At 44.2% G+C, this 20,086-nt stretch overlaps 1 protein-coding gene across 1 annotated transcript in view; it reads left to right on the top strand.

Moving 5' to 3' along the window:
• Positions 1-16,513, top strand: part of CDH5 (cadherin 5) — a 28,764-nt gene extending 12,251 nt beyond the window's left edge. Inside the window, 12 exon segments of the mRNA XM_036390557.2 lie at positions 3,367-3,568; positions 5,780-6,068; positions 6,156-6,272; positions 6,953-7,117; positions 7,504-7,691; positions 9,395-9,648; positions 10,229-10,371; positions 10,920-11,044; positions 12,480-12,509; positions 12,512-12,587; positions 12,865-13,110; positions 13,879-16,513. Of these exon segments, the coding sequence (XP_036246450.1) occupies positions 3,367-3,568; positions 5,780-6,068; positions 6,156-6,272; positions 6,953-7,117; positions 7,504-7,691; positions 9,395-9,648; positions 10,229-10,371; positions 10,920-11,044; positions 12,480-12,509; positions 12,512-12,587; positions 12,865-13,110; positions 13,879-14,372 (2,329 nt within the window). The 3' untranslated portion in view covers positions 14,373-16,513.
• The last annotated feature ends 3,573 nt before the right edge of the window (positions 16,514-20,086 follow it).

Here is a 20,086-nt window from a genome sequence, read left to right on the forward strand (position 1 = left end):
TATGATTGACCAGGAAAATAAATAATTTCAGAGGCAGCTGTCCCTCGTGTCCTAAAATCTCTGAACAGAAACTGATTTAACTTTTGTTTAACATACAAGCATAGAACAAATTTATTTGCCAGCTAAACCACTAACCTTGCATAAGGATTAATACACACTTTTAGAGTTAGAAGTAAACTAGGTGAGAGGCAAGTAGCTGAAAAAAAACCCACAAATGTTCATAAGAATATTTCATCCAATGTGTTTTCATTATGTGGAGACTGTATTTATATCAGCTGTTCATCACCTTTACAGTTGATTACTTGCCAAAACAACCTGTAAAATGCAAACTTTTAATTAGTACAGTATTGTCTGTATCTCCACCCAACATTTTTAAATAATTACTCCCAGTCGGGAAGAAGAAACTGCACTATATGAGTCATGTGTCACACAAATCACTTTGAATACCAGAATTTCTCAGTTAACTGTCTATAGTACCCTGCAGACCAAGAGTTATTTGTTAAAATAATTCAACACATAAAATGAATAATATGGGTGGGAGAACTCATCATTTGCTGGAAGAAAATTTAAGAGCATGGCAAGAAACTCAGCTGCTTGAATAAACCACTCCCTGCTAACTTTCAGGAACATTTATGGTGCCTGATTAGACTAAAAGAAGCTGGAGCTGTTGGGCTAATGAGCCAGGGACAGAGGGATAAGGGGGCTGTGGGGGCAGAGCAGGGCAGGGACTCTGCAGCATCCCAGACATCCACCTGCATCCCCACCGGGCTGCAGACTGGGGGGTCCTTGCTGCCAGGGGTGCACCTGATCCCCATCCCTCAGTCCTGCTGCCCAGCAGACACAGAAGAAAGGAAAAGCTGATCCCTACAGGAAAAAAAAAAAAAAAGGGAAAGCTGATCCTACCTGTTAACAACCCCTCTTATCCCTCAGAAATGTTCTTGCTGCTGGCTCCGTGGGAATGCTCAGGCATGGCAATGTCCCCTTCTGCTGCTGCCTCTGCACTCTGGGTGAGAGCTGCTGGGAAGGGAAACTGTCACTGCCAGAAAAGAGCATTTAGCACAGCTTGTCAGGAGCTGCAGCCAGGGAAAGTGCCCTTCCCACAGGAGTGAGCCCCATGGCAGCACTGCCCACACTGCCCTGTGTGTGCTGCCAGCGAAGGGCATTCCTGAGCATGGTGAGGGACTCAGGGACAACAGCAAGGGCTGCCACGTGGAAAATGGGCATGGTGCCCTGGGGAAGGTGTGCTCAGGGTCACCTGTCCTGGGGAAAGTGTCCTCAGGGTCACCTGTCCTGGGGAAGGTGTGCTCAGGGTCACCTGTCCTGGGGAAAGTGTCCTCAGGGTCAGCCTGTCCTGGGGAAAGTGTCCTCAGGGTCACCTGTCCTATGGGGCAAGGCACTCCCATGTCCCTGGAGAAGAGCAAGCAAAGAGCTCCAGAGTGCGCTGTCATTTTCCCAAAATGAGCAGCTTCAAAGTTGCCAAAGGTGAAGCAGAGGTCAGTTTTTGCAAGAGGCTCTCCCACCTCAGTCTGTGTTTGAGCTGCAGTGCCAGAGGGCAGCCAGGGACCTCCACACTGCTGCCAAAGGAACAATCCACTTCCCAGGGGGGTTGACAAATATGAACAAGGAATCCATTAATCAGGAGTTAAAGGAATTGAAGCCTCCTTAAAATCTACAAACACAAAGATGGACATGCTGAGTGAAAGGGGCAGCTAAATTTCAGCTGAAATGCACATTCATGTAAAGAGATTCAGTCAGCACTTTCTGTTTTAAAACTTCCAGGCAGCAGCTCAGCACTACAGGAGAGCTCCACTCAGCAGAGGAACCAGAGAAAAAGGCTCTTTAAACACTTCAGTCTGCTCTTTGGCCAAACTACAGCCTGTGCTGGTTGGCATTGGCCAATGGCTTCCTTTGGTTATTGTGCTTTGTAATTTTATGGATAAAAGTCAGACTTACACAATCACAGCAGAATCATATCGCTGCCTTCCAGTTTCCTGTTGTAAAATGTCCATCTACACAAATAAAGTATAGAAAAACTACTAAATTATACTCATTTTTTCTAAAAATATTCAAAGTCAAGCTAAGGGCATAGAATAGAAAAAACTAGCTAAATCAAAAGGCTTTGTTTGAATCCAGAAAACTGTATCAAACACAGCTTATCTACCAAAAAGCAAATTCAAAGGCTCCTTCTTCACTTCCTACCCAGCCACAAAGGAGGAACATTCCTCAGGTTATGTACAACAATGTGAGGGAGAGAAAAGTACAGCAGAGAAACATTTCATGATAAATAAAATCTTTTTAACTGACATTGATGCTGCACCATGGGATAACACTGATTGCCTGGTTACCAGAGAGTAATTTTGGAAACGTCTCAGCACCTTCCTGATGAAAATATTAATTTAATCTCACATCCAGCAGCCTGTGTGATGTCAACTTCTCATCACAATTAGTGGGTTTATTTTTGATGTGCATGCTGACAGCTCCTAAAAGCTAATGGAAAGTCATTTACGTGCAATTTAAAGTCTGATTACTTGAGTGTTAAAGTTCCCTGACAGTCCTTTATATTGGGAATGGGAAATTTAGGAAGAAAATGAATCAGCTTTGAATCAGATAACATTAAAATAATTCCTCTGATTTGAAAGTCAGGCCTAAAGTTTGCTAATATTAACACAGGATGCAAAAATTTGGTTTCACCTGAAAATCATTTCACAAATTATCATTTTGCAGATGTTAAAGTCAGGGAATAGGGGATAAAGGAACTTTATGTGAGTCTCCAAAAGCTTCAGAAGACAAGGAGTTGAATCAATAGATGAGCCCTTAAAGAAAGATAATTTGCTGTATTGTACTTGGAATTGATTGAAAATTTCACACTAATAACGTTTTCCACCAAAAGAAACCCCAGATTTTATTCTAAATCAATCTTTTCCATAGGAACATATTGACTACAGCATATTTTGTCTCGGGGCATGTCAAAACACTGCATTTGGGTTTGTCAGGCCTGAACACTCCATTTCCTGTGGAGTTGAGCTGTGGTGCCAGGCTGGCCTGGCCCTGGGCACCATGGGGAGCTCAGCCCTGAATGTGCTCTCAGAGCAATGACAGTCACCAGGGGGATGCTGCCTCTGACACCAGCATTCAAAGCTCACTTTTTATTTAATTAAAATACTTTGTGTTGTTTTTTTACAGTTTTCATCCAGCTAAAACTATTTTATAGAAGGAAGAAGCCTTCAAATTTTGGTGCTGAGGCAAATGAACAGAAACAAAGTGATCAGACAGAAGGAATGTCCATTTGCACTTCCACATGTGCTCCCTCTGCTGACTCTGATTCTGTTGTAATTTATATTTTTGCATTTCTATGTTACTTTCTAGGCTACAGAAGAAGATGAGCCACCTTATTCTACTTTTCTCGTTGTTCTTGGCCCCAGCATTTGCTGATGGAAGAAGTCAGAAATCGACCCAAAACCTTTGTTCAAATGATGTCAGCCACAAACGCCAGAAGAGAGACTGGATATGGAACCAATTGCACATCCAAGAAGAGCTTGATACACCTTTGCCACACCATGTTGGCAAGGTAAGCAGCAACCTGTGAGCAATTACTAAAAATAGCAAATGAGGATCTTGAAAAGCAGTATTTGTTTGCAGTCTAGGCAGGAGAAATGAAAAGGAAATAGAAATGGGACTTAATACTTACATATTAACATGTTAAAATCTTCAAAATGTGGGCAAAGAGTAAGTGAAGAACAGTGCCATAGGAATTTTAATTCCTTTGAAAAATACAAGTAAATGTAAGGGAATAGCAGGTCTGGAGATTCCAAATGCAGGAACAGCCACATCACCTGCAGGTGCAGGGTTGGGAAGGAAGTCTGGTGACTGATGTATGTCAGGATTTTCCTGGCAGCACAAGATTCTTTCAGGAACCTCAGAGATCAGCAAATAAAAATAAAAATCAGCAAATAAAAAAAGCCAACAGTTTACATCTCTCAGCTTGTACTCAAAACACGAGTGCTACGTTTCGAAATACCGTTACACAATCAAAAATGTTGTTGCACAAAGCGAAAGCAAAGAATTTTTAAAAATACTCACGAGCATTGACCTGGTTGCAAACTCATGTTCCTCAGGGCAGTGCTCATAAAAGCCAATCATCCCCTGCACAAGCCCAGGGAATGTTCTCCCATGCAGCCTCTCAAAGGGATGCACAGCGGCACTGCAGATGAAGCAGCTGAGCGTTCCCTGCCCTGTGCAGCACTCACATCTGTCAGGGCTGTCCCAGCAGCGTCCAACAGGCCCTGCTGGCTGCTCTGGGCTGCCAAAAAGCACCACAGAGAAAGCACAGAGCCACAGGGTCCTCTCAGCTCCCACGGGGCATCTCTGCCTCCTTTCAGACCAACTCAGCCCCAGACTGAGGAGCAGCTTCTATTCCTGGAGCTGTCCTAAATGAGAGTAATTCTCTCATTTTGTCCAGCTCTGGGGTGTTTCAGCAGCACAATCTCCTGAAGGCTCCTGCAGCACTGAGCCCTTGATTAACCCTTCAAAGAAAGGCGCCAGCAGCAGCGAGGCAGGGCTGAGGGACAGCTGCAGGAGTTTGCTGCCACATCTGGATTTTATGTTGCACCACTCAGTGCTTTCCTTTTGTCCTCAGCACCAGAAAAGGCATTCTGAGAGGTTTATGCTTTTTACACTGAATAGGTACAAAAAAATCAAGAAAGAAGGCACAGACTATCCCATCTTTGAGACAAGGGTGGGGTTATCTCTCATGTGGCATCTCCAGAGTTGTGAGCTGCTCTCCAGCAGTCCCAGCTGCCAGAAGCATGATTAAGGAATGAGGGGTGGAAATATTAATGACACATTTCAAAAGAGAAAACTGAAATTCAAACAACGCTCAACAGTAAATGACAACTACAGGATAAATCAAATCCTGAACACCCAACAGGTGACATTTATAATAACATCAGTAACAAAAGGATGGAAATACTTGGTCAAACCCAGCAATCCTTGATAATTAGCTGGCTGAAATAAGAATACTGAAATAGTGCATGGAAAATTGGGATTTAAATCTTCTAGCAGTGTCCCTGTATGTGTGAGGGTATAGAAAGGGAAGTATCATTATGTTATCTGCAGATCAACTAGCGTGCAAAAGCATTTAGAATTGGATTAAATTATATTTTAAAACTGATTAATGCTCATTCCTCTTCTCTGCTTATGACCTTAAATTTTTAAATCTACAGGGTAGAAATGTAACCTTCCTATCATACCATGAGCCTAAAAACTGCCTATTAAGGGATTGTATGTGACTGAGCACAAGAAAGCTGTCAGCTGTGGCAGGAATTCTGCTAAATGCTAAGGAATAGAGGCTAATGCTGAATAATGTCAGGAGCTGTGAATACAGATTTCATCCTGTAATCCTGTGAAACTGAGCAAAAAACCCTGGCAGGTCCAGAAAGTTGCAAACAAAAGTAACTCAGACTGAAGGTGTCTCATGTTATTTCAGACATAATGCAGTTAATTATTTGTAAGTGTTGGCTGCATGAACAATTTAGACCTTTAGGAAATATGAGGTATGATTTAAAAAAAGCTTTGTTTTGTATAAGCAAGGAAGTGTGGGTGCAAGGGTGCAAGTGTCATCCCACAAGCCCAGCTGCTGCTGTGGTGCTGCTCAGTGCTGTCCCAGCTGACAGCAAACGTCCTGAGGGTTCCCAGGGGTGAGGAATTCCTGGCTGTGTGAATCCTCCAGGACACTCTGCTGCACCCAGCTTTATCCCCCTGAACGACTCTTTGCTCCCAGATCACATCCAGCGTGAGGAACAAGAACGCCAAGTACATCATCGAGGGCGAATTCGCCAACACCATCTTCAAGGTGGAGGAGACCAGCGGGGACGTGTACGCCTTCGAGAGGCTGGACAGGGAGAAGAAGGCTGAGTATGAGCTGACAGCCCTGATCATCGACAGGACAAACAACAGGTCCCTGGAGCGCCCCTCCAGATTCATCATCAAGGTGTACGACATCAACGACAACGCCCCCGTGTTCGTACACAAGGTGTTCAATGGCTCTGTCCCAGAAATGTCACCAGTGGGTATGTCCTCCAGCACTCACCTCCCCTCACAGCTGGCCTTGACAAGCACCACTTATATTAATATGCACCTTGACAATCCTTCTCTAGGAACCTCAGTCACCAAAGTGACAGCTGTAGATGCTGACGACCCCACAGTGTCGGGTCATGCCACCGTGACCTACGAAGTCACCAGAGGAGGGGAATATTTCACCATTGATGACTCTGGTAAGTCAGACACATGAATGTCCTTACACTTTGTCTATACCCTACCCTTTGAAGAAAACACAGGTTTAAGGCTTTCTCATTCTGGAAAAGAGGAATAATCATTCAAAAATATCATTTTAAACACGATTAAAAAGGTTTTTCATTCACACTCCACAATGCCACTGTCTGCATCCAGAAATGAACTCATAAAACCAGGATATCAGCTGCCATGAACACAATAAGGAGATAAAGATCATTTTTTCCCACCTTTGGAAAGATTAACCAGGAGCTGAGTTCATGTTTTCAGTTTAGCATAGATACTGTTCCAGTGACCAAACATGAAAAGGGAATACACAAATTCCAAAGCAGCATTCAGTAATCAATAATCATTTGCTTTCCTAAACTTCCTTGCTTAAATTTCCCAGTTTTAAAACCAATGTCCGTATCTCTTGTAACCACACTAGAGCAAAGAAAGCAGGTAAAAAGGTTAAAGATCCATTAAAAGGAATATTCTGCACAAGCTCTCCTAAACCTTCCATCTCGAAGAAAAATTTCTAACATTTCTTGAAAAATACCACTGTAAGATTGGTACTTAAAGCTGAATGTGTGGAGATAAAAAAAGATAAAAATTTGCCACCAAAATTGAAGAGATGTTGGACGTGCTGCAAAATCTAATTGTATCCAATATTATTTTTTCACAGGTGTGATTTATACAAAAGAGCCTAATTTAGACAGAGAGACCAAATCCACGTATGAGATTGTTGTTCAAGCCAAAGATGCACCGGGTTTCTCTGGGGATTCCAGCACAGCCACGGTGATCATCGCTTTGTCCGACATCAACGACAACTCCCCAGAGTTCAAACACTGTGAGTGCCCCCAGCCCTGAGCCACCCTGCAGCCAAAGGCTGCCACAGCACAGCCAGCTCAGCTCACGGTCCTGCACAACTCAGCTTTCCTTAAAAATGGCCAAAACACCTTTACATGTTCAGAAGCTCTTCGGTGTTTCAGCCAGAGCAACTTTTCCTGGGGAATGCACACCTAGAGCTGAAAACAAAAATCAGTATTAATTTCATCCCTTTGCTAAAGATCTTGACAATTTGGGGTATTATTTATGCTTTCACATGTCTTAGAGATATACAATGCTAAATTCTCAATGAAATATTTTTATGTGCATCTGTCAAGTAAGAACAATTTTAACTGAGTCCTAACTTCCATGTACACACTCCTTATGTATTTCTCTTTTTTTTAACAGCATCATTTCACTTTAAAGTTCCTGAAAACGTTTCAGTAGGAGGAGAAGTTGGCAGAGTCAAAGTAGAAGATATTGACGAACCACAGCACAGAAATACAAGATACAGCTTTATCCAAGGAGAGTTCAGGGACACCTTTGACATTGTAGCAAATCCATACACAAATGAAGGAATCATTAGGCCGAAGAAGGTACTTTTCCCCATAACAAAGATGATTCTTGTGGTTTTCCATGTGTAACAAGTGATATTTTTGGTTTAGGACTAGCAGCAGGAAAAAACAGAAACACATGAAAGTCAGCATGAAATATATTGATCCTGAGCACCAGCTCTCTGAGCTCTGGATGAAGAAGAGCTGGTGATTTCAAGTCCTTTTCAACCTCCAGACCTGAAAAACTCCAGAATTACTGCAGAGGGCAGTGGGGGCTGTGTCAGATATTTAGGTTAGGTGCTTTGGGTTCCTCTCAAACTTCAGGCGGTTGGATGCTTCAAAGAAACAGTGATTTAAGAGTTGAACCAAATGGCCAAGTCAAAGAATCCTTCCCTTCTGAAGCCCACCTGAAACCAAAGCAGAAAATGTGATCTCCTTTCTAAAGTCTCTTTGCAGTTTGGCATTTGCTCCAATTCGAGCCACAGATCCCTCGCTTTCCTCAGGGTGAGGAAAAAGCTTTATTTAAAGAGCTTCCCCACTAATTTCTTATGTCTTTAAGACTCTCCAAAGCCTTTATTAGGGTCTGTTCTTTGTTTTTTTAAATTCTGAAACCCACATGATTTGTACCGAGGGACTGCTGCAGAGCATTGCCAAACCAAGACTTCATTGATTTCATTGACTTGCTGCTTAAAAAAAAAGAGGAGAAAGGACTATAAATCAGCTCCTGTAATCCTCAGATCGACAGGAATGTGTTTTTCCCTTCCAAATGCCTCTCTGTAACTGCTAAGACTAGAAATGTCATTAAGAAGAGAAAACTTTCAGGAAAAACAGTACCAAGGATTTCAAGACTGGCAGTAAAATCCTTGGCTGTGGTCACACTGGGTATGAGCAGCTCTCCTTCACCAGGTGCAGCTCTTCCCCAGCTTCCCAGGAGCTGGGGAATGCAGTGCCTGCCCAGAGGAGGAGCAGTCACAGACCCCACACACCCTCCCTGAGGGATTTGGAACCAGCTTTTCCTCCAGCACACAGTGGGCAAAGTTCACCCTGTTTCCAATGTGATTTTGGCTGTGCACACATCATAATTTTAAATACACAGCCATGTGAGATAAAATGTCAGCTGCTGGATAAGTCCCATCACTTCCCCTTGCAATGTCTGCCCAAAAAGGAAAACAAGAGTCACCATAACTGCTGTGAGAATCTCAGGTGGTAGAACAAAGGAAACTTTGAAAGGATCATTTCTTACTGCCCAAGCTCCTGGCCTTCCTCCCATTGTGTGATTCCTTTTTTAGTCTCAGGCAACTGGAAAAACAGGGACGAGGATGTCATTTCTCACTGAATGCCTCAGCTGTCAGCCAGTGCAGATCTGCAGTCTGCCTTGAGTGTCTTCAGAACACAAAGCACAGCCAAGAGGAGAATCTCTTCCCCAGCCTTTGGGGGACAGGAGCTCACCAAGTTTGGTGGTTACAGCATTATAAAAAGACAATTTTTATAGAACGAAAGAACATTATTTTGCTGAACTTAAACTACTGGATGAATCTGTCCCACAGCAGAGGTACCTTGAGCCACGCTATGATAGAGAAGTTCAGCTGGGAAATGCTCTCCCATGGGTCCAGCCAAGATAAAATTTGGTAACATTGCCAAACATGAATGAAAGCACAGATCTTAAAACTGCACAGAGAGCCAGTGGAAAGTTTGCTTAGACATCACCAGTGAAAGAATATCTGTAACTGTCTTTTTGTTTTTAGCCCCTGGACTTCGAAGCAGTGTCAGAGTACAGGTTTAGCATCGAGGCCACTGACCCCACCGTGAACCTGCGGCACTTCAAGCCCGGCAATCCCCGGAGCGTCGCGAGCGTCGTCATCGAGGTGACGGACGTGGATGAGCCCCCTGTCTTCAGGAGACTCCCCTACGAGTTCAAGGTGAGGGAAAACCACGCAGAGGTGAAAACTCTCGGCTCAGTTCACGCCGAGGACCCCGACGCAGCTAAACGGAAAATCAGGTAAGACAACACCAGCTTTAGCAATTCTACTTGAAAGTGCAGAATCCATTAAGAGCACCAAGAATTTGACAAAGAACCCAGACTTTGGCCCTATGTTTTTAGAATCTGCCTGCCAAACAAAACAAAAGATAATCCAATTTAATTTTTCCAGCACTGCAGCCATGGATATATATGCTCACCAAAAGTTGAACATAAATTTCATCTACCCATGTCATTACCACATGGACTTACTGATAAAACATTTGCACATTTAGGGAAAAAAATATAAACTTGGATATTTTTCCATGGTTATAATTTATTGTTATTTTTTTTTTTATTGCAAGAGCTCTCTCAATCATATGTTTAGAGAAGAAAATAGACTTCTGAAAGAGCAAATTACAATAATACAGAAACTCTTCCCACAGATGTATTTCACTCTCAGAGCTTGCATAGTTTTAGGGCAATATTGTCAGCCCTCCTGTTCAAGATATTAATGTAATTTGTCACACAAGAAATCTCTGACCTTCCTCTGAGAAGAAATGAAATGAAACACAGCATTACCAGCTATGCATTGACATATATTGTTTTAAACAAAATCCAGATATATTCAGCGTAGAGCAAATCCTAATGGAGACTACATCAGGGTATCCAATACCGGAGTTATTCAACTTCCCAAGCCTCTGGACAGAGAATTCAGCTCCTCATACAACATCACTGTGGCAGCTGTGGAGATCCTTGAAGATGGTGAGTGCCACCCATTTCCCAGTCTGAAAGAAACCCGGGTACACCTTTCCAGCAGGGCTGTCAAAAAGGAAAGGCACAACCTGACAGCGTGTTCCTGCTGAGCCAGGAATGAAAGGAGTGCTTCAGGGTTTGCATCATCATCTTCCCAATCAAACAAGTCCCTACAAATAGGTCAGACATCATTTTAAGATTTGACCCCTGGCTTTGCTCAGCTCCAGGGAGTGGGGCAGGCCAGTCCCAGCTTGGTTTGATATTTCACAATATAGACATGTTCTGTGCCTGCTGCTTTAGTGCCAGAGAACAATGCTCAGTCCATCAGCATGCAGTGGGAAGAACCAGGAAAGCCATAATCTACTGTCATTTTCCTCCTGAAAAATCCTTGATGATTTAACCACTACAAGAGGTTTTAGGAAAATATCTAAATCTCACAGGGAAAGTTTCAGTTATGATGGAGCTAGAAAATGTTCATTATGTGGGAGGCACAGAAGGAGGCACGAGGGGTGGTGTGGGGACTCTGGGCTGTGAGCTGTGCCCTGCTGTCATTCCAGGCCGCCTTTCTGACAGAGAGTCCCATGCCCACGTGCACGTCATCGTGGATGATGTCAATGACAATGCTCCAGAGCTTGTTTCTCCTGAGGAACCCCGAGTGTGTGAAAATGCTGCACCTGGAAAGGTGAGACAGGGAGAGCATTTCCCTGAAACCTGAATTACTGCTTGTCAGCTCAAATAAAAGATGTCTTTTAATAAAAGTGAGTCTCAGTTTCCATGCCAAAACACCCGATTATTTCACTGATTTCCAAAACATCAGGAATATCTCTTGAGGATATTGCACTGTTGGAATATTGACTTTTATCTGCTTGCACACATGGGCTGCACGGCTCCTCTCCCCCAGGCTCTCACATCTGTGTATTGACAGCTGAGCCATGAAGGACAGTCAAGCTTTGCACAGCAGGAATCAGCAACTCAGTTCTATCACACAGATGCTTGAATGTGATACTGAGGAGGAAACCATTTCAAACTAGTAAGAGAAACATTGCTGCATGGAACGTTATTTTGTAGTCACAGAGTGCACGGATCTGCACATCCAAATTGTTACTACTTGGCACAGTGTTGGTATTTTGGATTTATATGTTTGGTCTCAGACACAAGTGTTCAGCCCATACTGTAATATTTGTTTGATTAAGACAATTTGAGTCAAGGCTTAGGGGAGGTACCAGTTTAGTGTATTTAAGATGGAGAAGAGAACTGGAGGCACAAAAGGGAAAGATCATGGGCTGAGATAAGAACAACTTACTGGAAACAGCAATGAGATAAGAAAATGAACAGTAATAGCAACAATACAAATAACAGAAATATACATATAGAAAAAAATAGAGAGAGTGCAGAGCAGCCACACCACCCAACATGCTCCCTCTGGCTCAGCACCAGCATTATCCCACCACTCCCTCCACCACACCTGCTCAGACAGAAGGAGTTCCTTCTCCAGGAAGAGAGTCCCTTTCCTCTCCCAGAAATTACTTGAGGTGCTCAAGAAAAACCACTGTGCTCCCTCCCAGCTACTGGAAAAAAATTAACTCTTTCCTGGCCAGAACCAGGACAGTTCCACTGCCTGAACTATCTGATAGAACACACAAGGTATTAATTTCACCTTTAGTTTAATTTATAAAATACCTTTGGGATATAACCAGACAAATTTTTTGTATTTTATATATCTAATGTACATCAGGTTGAAGATTTCAAAATCCAAGCATGTCCTTCAGGCATGTCAGTCTCAAAGGCATTCCAGGAATGACAGTCACACCTCAGAGTAGGCTGAGGACTTCAGAAGACACCATCTTAGACACTTCAACAAGCCATCTGTCTTTAAAAATGAGGCTTTTTTCATGCTTTCATTCGACACAATTTGAAGAGGAAAAACTGGTCTTTTTGAAGACCCACAAAGAAAAAACTGAAACTGAAAAAACTTGAAAAGGAGCATCCTGAGGTGTCTGTGTCCTGCCCTGAAACTGAAGGGTTACACAGGACACACAGCCCAGCTCAAACACCCCACATGCTTTATCACTGGAGGCCATGTACACTGAAAACTGTGACCTCTTCCATCCTTGCAGGTGATTGTCAGGATTTCAGCTGTTGACAAGATGAAACATCTCCCAGAGGCTTCTTCAGATACTCGCTGGCCACAGAAGACAGCAACTTCTCCCTGATTGAGAACTATGGTAGTGTATCCCTGCAATGCCTTCCTCAGCTGCCAGAGCAGGACCCCAGGGCTCAGGGAACAAAAGCTGCAGCACTGACCTGTGGCTGGTCTAGCTGAGCTAAGTTACTCTATTTTAAAAGGCTCAACATACTAAAAAAAAAGTATGTTTGATGAAACCAAAGTTTCACTGGGTTCCCAAAAGGCTGGCACTGTCTAAGGGGAAGAGGCTGACTGGTAATGTGTGAGGACAATCTGGTGGCGATTATCACCTAATGGGGTGTCCTTTCTTCTTCCAGACAACACGGCTAACATCACTGTCAAATACGGGCAGTTCAATCGGGAACTTGCCAAATTCCACTACCTGCCTGTGCTCATCTCAGACAATGGTGACCCTGACCTCACCAGCACAAACACCCTGCTCATCAGTGTCTGCAAGTGCAACGAGAAAGGCAACTTCACCTTCTGTGAGGAGAGGGCAAAGCAGGTTGGAGTCAGCATACAAGCACTGGTGGCAATTTTTATCTGCATCTTCACAATCATTGGTGAGTATCTGACTTTTGGAATGTTCTCTGCAGCACAGTGTGAGGATGTTTTGTTCTTTCTTTAGCTGAGATCTACAAAAGCTGTGTGGCTATGAAATGGTCACAAAGCCAGGAATGCTGTACCTATTTGATTCATCTCATGTGCTCTTCCTCTCTGGCCTGTTTGAACAGCTTCAGCTGCAAAGCTGCTCACTCCTCTAGACAGGCTATTGCACACATGTATAATATACTTGATTTACTGGTACCAGCCTCATACACAGCTATAAAACAGGAAATTTGGGCTGGGGCAATAACAACAGGATTCCTGGTTCCTATGGCAGGAACTAGTCTGGAAACCCTTGAAGCAGTACAGTGAACATAAATACATTTATAACAAATCAGCAGACCAGTACCTGTTTGCTGCATTTGAAATCTATCAGAGAAGGCTGAGCACCTTTTCCTTGCCTGAGAACTGGCCTGTTTTACAAGTACCACATAAGCAGCATCTGATGCTTGGCATTAAGAGTTCAAGGCAGGTGTTGATTCAATGACCTTGTGACACCATGCACTTGTACTTGTGATTCCAGCTCAAGAGTCAGGGGAACAATCTCTGTCCAGACTGAACTCCTTCAACAAATCCTTAAATATAAATTTTTTAAATAAATATATGTTAAAAAAACACTTAAAAAAAAACCCAAAAACTTCAGACTACGTTCCATATCTTAAATGCAATTTGTTTTAGTGCCTTACTTCTCTATTCACACGCGCTCATCTAAGCTTCCTTTGCAGTGATTGCGTTGCTGATTCTGCTGAGAAGGAGGCACAAGAAGGACCTGAGTGGGCTGGGGAGGAGCGTGGCAGAGATCCACGAGCAGCTGGTGACCTACGACGAGGAGGGCGGCGGTGAGATGGACACCACCAGCTACGACGTGTCCGTGCTCAACTCCGTCCGCAAGAACGGCCTCAAGGCAGAGCCCGCTCCCTCTCCCTATGCACAGGTCCAGAAACCTCCTGGGAACATCACCCCTGGAGCTGGGGGCATGGAGATGATGATTGAGGTGAAGAAGGATGAGGCTGACAATGACAGGGATTTGCTGCCCTACGACACCCTGCACATCTACGGCTACGAAGGCGCCGAGTCCATCGCGGAGTCCCTCAGCTCCCTGGGCTCGGGCTCCTCAGACTCAGACATTGACTATGACTTTCTCAACGACTGGGGACCCAGGTTCAAGATGTTAGCTGAGCTGTATGGATCAGAACCAAGTGAAGATTTTGTGTATTAAGCTCAAACTAGCCATGAGTTTTCTCCCTCTTGCTACAGATAGACACCAGAGACTGCCAGTGGCCAAAGAGGAACTCACAGCTCTTCCCTCAAGGATTTCAAACAGGCATGGAAAAAACCTGCAGTAGCATTAAAAAGACACACAGAGATCACCTATATTAACTTCCCCCAGCCCTACTGTCCTCACTAACAATCATTTTTTGCCCCAAAATTCCTGCTCACTGATCTGCTCAAGTCTTCCAGAACACACCTCCTCGCCCCCTCTTCCCCACTTCTCCAGGTTTTGTCCCCAGTTTCTCCCTCAATCCTCTCCTCCTGTATTGTTTCCATCCACATGCATCCAAGGTCACCCTCCACTGGGACAGAGAGCTCAGTGCCATTGGGAATGGATGCTTGAGCCCCCCTGGATCTCCAGCTGGCTGCTTTGCCTGCCCCTCTTGCAACATCTTTATTGATATTCCACACTTATGCTCACCCAGCAGAAGAGAGGAGGAACATATGGTCTATCACTTAGTATTAGAAATTATTCCATCACTTTCAAAAAGAAGCATTGTTTTTTCCTTATTTCCCTTCTATTAATTATTTTTGCTTTATAGTTTTCTACTACATCTACGAGTTACTCAAGATAAAATTAGACAGGATTTTTAGACACACAATCTGGTTTCATCTGTCATTTTTAACAGCCTGATGACAATTTCAGGCACATTTCTGGCATGCTAGAATTTGCTCTAGCTAGCAGCAAAATTGTTTTTTCTCTCTGTAAATAGGATCTCAGTGTTACTCAATGGAACATGTCCTGCAGGGCAGGAAATGTAGAGATCAGGGGAATGTCAAGACTCCAACACTGTAAATCTCTCTAGATGGAAATACAGGTCTCTCTAGATTTCTAAAGAGGTTGAATAGGGGGTTTATTCAATATTATTAAAGCAATAGCATTTTTTCAGGGACAAAAAAAGAAGGGCCTCATTACTGTGAAACTGTTGTGCTTTTTTTCTAAGCAGGTACTGTAAAAGGAGTTTTTTCCACCTAGGAAAATACTGTAGACTCCCATACCAAGATGCTACACACCAACACACTGGGCTGCTTAAAAGCACCACAAATGTAAGGCAGGTTTGGAGCTGCAGCCACCATGTCTCTGGAAAGGGACTGTGCTCAGCTTCCACCTGTGAAGAGCCACAGAATGACCAGAATGAAACTTCCCACACTGGAAGGGACCCAGCCAAACACCTTTTGGGAAAAGCGGGTCCCTTGGGACCACGGCCTGTCTCTGGCTTCCAGCACTGCAGAGTCCTGTTGCCTCCAACAGGAACAGAGCCCTACTACACAGATCCTCCACTGTGCAGGGTCTATGCTGGAGCTGTATGTATTAGTTTAGTTGATTTGATTCTTTAAATCTGGTAGCTAACCAAATAATACTAAATCCTTTTTTTTTTTTCCTTAAACAAGTATAGTGGAACCTCACAAATTTGCTTTTTACTTGTTCACATCATCTCCAATTCACACTATTCACATTCCCTTCCCCTGAAAGGTTTCCTTGGCAGGAAATAACAATGCACAATCATGGTCTCACACTGCTCCTCACTGCTGTAAAAAGTCCAATGCAATACTTGGCTGGACATTAATACAACATCAACAATGTAATCACTCAAATTTTCAAATATGAACTAAAGGAAAACTGAGGAGAATTCTGTCCATTGGGCAAATCAGCCTTAGAACCTATCCTTTGTTTTTAAAAAGTACATTTTGGGGTGACTGCCTTGGTTTTATTTTGAATGGGCTCATTGTGTTTTGTTTTATCCAGCCAGCAGTATTGCTCTAGGGGTTCCACATATTTGTGTATTATAAAGAATGCTAACTAATAACACTTACAGTTTAAGGGTTTTGTCAGTACCTGTGGTATTGGCTATCAGCAGGTAAAGTTAGTTAGGAAATTATTTAGTGCAGTAGATCAAGTACTTTGGTAGGTATCAGCCAGATTCTGTTACTTGGGATTGCTGGTTTTAAGTCTGATTTTTTTTTAAAAGTTATTTTAAGGAACACTGTATCCATTTCCAATGTATATGATGTTTGCACTGGACATTTTCTTTTTATACTCCTGTACTGTATTATGTTGTTTTTTTACTACATAAAAGCCAATCTCAAGTTTGGGTTTTCTGTGCATTAACGAGCTCCACTCAGCAGACAACATCAGGGTTTGTGCCACAGTGAGCCCAGCCATGAACACCCCCCAAGGGAGCCCAGCCTAGGCACCAGCTCACCCAAGCCCTCTCTGTAGAGGCATTTTCCCCCTCTCCTGGCACAGCTGCTGGCACAGAACAGCCCCAGCAGGGCAGGCTGGACCTGTGGGACCCTGCAGGCCCCATCCCAGCCCCAGCAGAGCTTTGGGGTGCCAGCAGCCCGGAATCAGCGTGGCCAGGAGCCGCCCCGAGCCCCTGCCCTGCTCTCCTGCCCCGTGTGAGCGGCTGACACAGCCCCGGAGCAGGGCAGCCCCAGGGGATTCGGGACCGGGATCAACGGGGCCGAGCCTGCCCGGCCCCCTCCCTGTCCTGCTGCCCCAGACTGCAGCAGGGTGCAGAACCTGAGCAGAACCTGAACAGAACCTCTGCAGAACCTGAGCAGAACCTCTGCAGATCCTGTGCAGAACCTGTGCAGAACCTGAGCAGAACCTGAACAGAACCTCTGCAGAACCTGAACCTGAGCAGAACCTGTGCAGAACCTGAGCAGAACCTGAACAGAACCTGTGCAGAACCTGAACAGAACCTCTGCAGAACCTGAACCTGAACAGAACCTGTGCAGAACCTGAACCTGTGCAGAACCTGTGCAGAACCTGAACAGAACCTCTGCAGAACCTGAACCTGAGCAGAACCTGAACAGAACCTGTGCAGAACCTGAACAGAACCTGTGCAGAACCTGAACAGAACTTCTGCAGAACCTGAACCTGAGCAAAACCTGAACAGAACCTGTGCAGAACCTGTGCAGAACCTGTGCAGAACCTGAGCAGAACCTGTGCAGAACCTGTGCAGAACCTGAACAGAACCTCTGCAGAACCTGAACCTGTGCAGAACCTGAACAGAACCTGTGCAGAACCTGAACCTGAGCAGAACCTGAACCTGTGCAGAACCTGTGCAGAACCTGAACAGAACCTGTGCAGAACCTGAGCGGAACCTCTGCAGAACCTGTGCAGAACCTGTGCAGAACCAGAACAGAACCTGTGCAGAACCTGTGCAGAACCTCTGCAGAACCTGAACCTGTGCAGAACCTGAACAGAACCTCTGCAGAACCTGAACAGAACCTGTGCAGAACCTGAACAGAACCTCTGCAGAACCTGAACAGAACCTGTACAGAACCTGAACCTGTGCAGAACCTGAACCTGTGCAGAACCTGTGCAGAACCTGGACCTGTGCAGAACCTGAACAGAACCTCTGCAGAACCTGTGCAGAACCTGAACCTGTACAGAACCTGAACCTGTGCAGAACACTCTGGGGCACAGAAGACCCTCCAGCTTCCTCAGGACAGACACAACACATCGGTGCTAGAAATTAAAATCACCCCTAAATTTGCAGCTTTAGGCACAACAGCTCCCCACCTTCTCTTTTTGCTGCTGCTAATGACTACCCCAGTATATTCCCAAGATTAATCTAGGGCTTTACAAAAGATCACATCCATTTTCCCCAGATAGGGCACTTATAATTTACAGAGCCCGGAATAAAGCAAAAAAGTTCAATTCCTTCACTGCTAATTGCCATGAGCAAACACCAGATCAAACACACTTTAGCACAAGTTGTATTAAAAACACAATAGATGTGCTAATTATCTTATAATGAAATGCATTTTTCCATAGAAAGAATTTGATTAAACAGCTACTTACAACTTGTGGGAGAGAATCTCACAAAGGTTTTCATTATTCATTTAATTAATATGCACTTTAATCTCTTATCCCTAAAAATATATCATAAATTATTATTTTATTACATTCAGATCCAGAAGTTCATGCCATTTAATAAAGGGTTTTTTACTCCCACCCCATTAGAACTTTTTATGAAGCAATGGCTTGTGATGAGAATCCTTGATATGTATCAAAGCAGCCATGAAAAGCTGTTTGAATGTGAACACCTGGCACACAGTGGCACATCCCAGGTAGGGCAGGTGAGCCAAGGTCCCCTTATCAAGGCAAATTTACACCAGTCAGAGAAAGAAAGAAAGAACAATTCTATGATTTATTATCCTATTGCAGTCCAGTGCTGCTGCAACAGCAAACCCAATGAAAACAGAAGGATTGGTTACCAGAGGAAAATCAAATAACCATTTCTGAGCTCTTTTTCTTCAAGTGCATTCTTCCTTTCCTCCTTTCAGCCCCAAGGGCTTGGGAGAGCCCCAGGAGGGCCCAGCCAGGCTGGCAGTGACCCCTGCCCTGCCCAGGAGTTGTCACCCTGCCAGGGCTGCCTGCAAAGCCTCCCTGCTTTCTGGAGCTCAGGGTTCAGGGTACAGATCCACCTCTATACATTTATTTTACATCTTTTCACTCCCTAGCATATGTCACATGCAGGGAAAATGCTCTGGTGGCAGTAAATATGGTGATGTACTCTCTTATTTGGCCAGAACTAATAGTTACACTCATTATATTTCATGTGGGGTTAGGACTAAAATAAATAATCACCATCCTTTCTGACCTATTCTCCCTTTTTTTTTTAACAAATGTTTCAAGTTTGAGAGAGTAAGAAATAAAACTCTTCACAAACTTTCTGGGATTAAATACATCACCAAGGTGATATCTTTTTCATTGAAATCTTCCAATTTCACAATCTTAGTGTACCACAAGTCATGAAGTCCTACCAGGAAATGAATAAGAGTCTGATCAGATCACAGTGGAAGATTTAGATTGAATCTTGTCCATAGAAAAAACACAACAGAAAACAAAACACCAAAGACATTCTTTCAGGCTGCATCAGAAAATAAGGAAAATAAAACAATACCAGAAAAATGCTTTTATGAGCAATAATCATGCACAGATCTTTGCTGACCTCTCTCACCTTCCTGACTTTGTTCCTGCCTGACCTAAAGGAAAAGGGAAAACCAGCAGTTCCTTCCACTTATCCTCAGTGAGGAGCTGTCCCACCTGCTTCCCCTCAAGACTGCCTCAAATCTTCCAGTTAACCCCTTCATCAATGCCACAATCAGTCAGAAATTTCTGCAATTCTTTAATTCCTCATTAAAAAAGGAAAACCAGAGCTCTGGGTGAAGGCACCAGAACAAAGCAGGACAGAGCTCCTGGGCAGACACATCCAGCAAATACAACCCCAGTGAGGTTTGCCAAGAGGTCAGAAACAGCTGGGCTGCAAATGGTCCCAGGAGCTCTGGTGGCAGCCCCAGGAGCCCAAAGCCTGGCCTGCAATGCTGCTCCAAAGCAGAGCATCCCCACAAGGGGAGGGCCAAAGGCAGCCCCAGGAGCCCCCTCTGCTCTGCGCCACGGATGGGGACAGCGCTGGCACCACGAACTGCCCTGCACTGGGCACTGCAAAGAGCCTGAAACATGAACTGCCCTGCACTGGGACACTGCAAAGAGCCTGAAACATGAACTGACCTGCAATAGGCACTGCAAAGAGCCTGAAACATGAACTGCCCTGCACTGGGACACTGCAAAGAGCCTGAAACATGAACTGCCCTGCACTGCACAGAGAGCATGAAACACGAACTGCCCTGCACTGGGACACTGCA

Source organism: Molothrus ater, chromosome 12, assembly GCF_012460135.2.
Source record: "Molothrus ater isolate BHLD 08-10-18 breed brown headed cowbird chromosome 12, BPBGC_Mater_1.1, whole genome shotgun sequence".
Classification (NCBI taxonomy): domain Eukaryota; kingdom Metazoa; phylum Chordata; class Aves; order Passeriformes; family Icteridae; genus Molothrus; species Molothrus ater.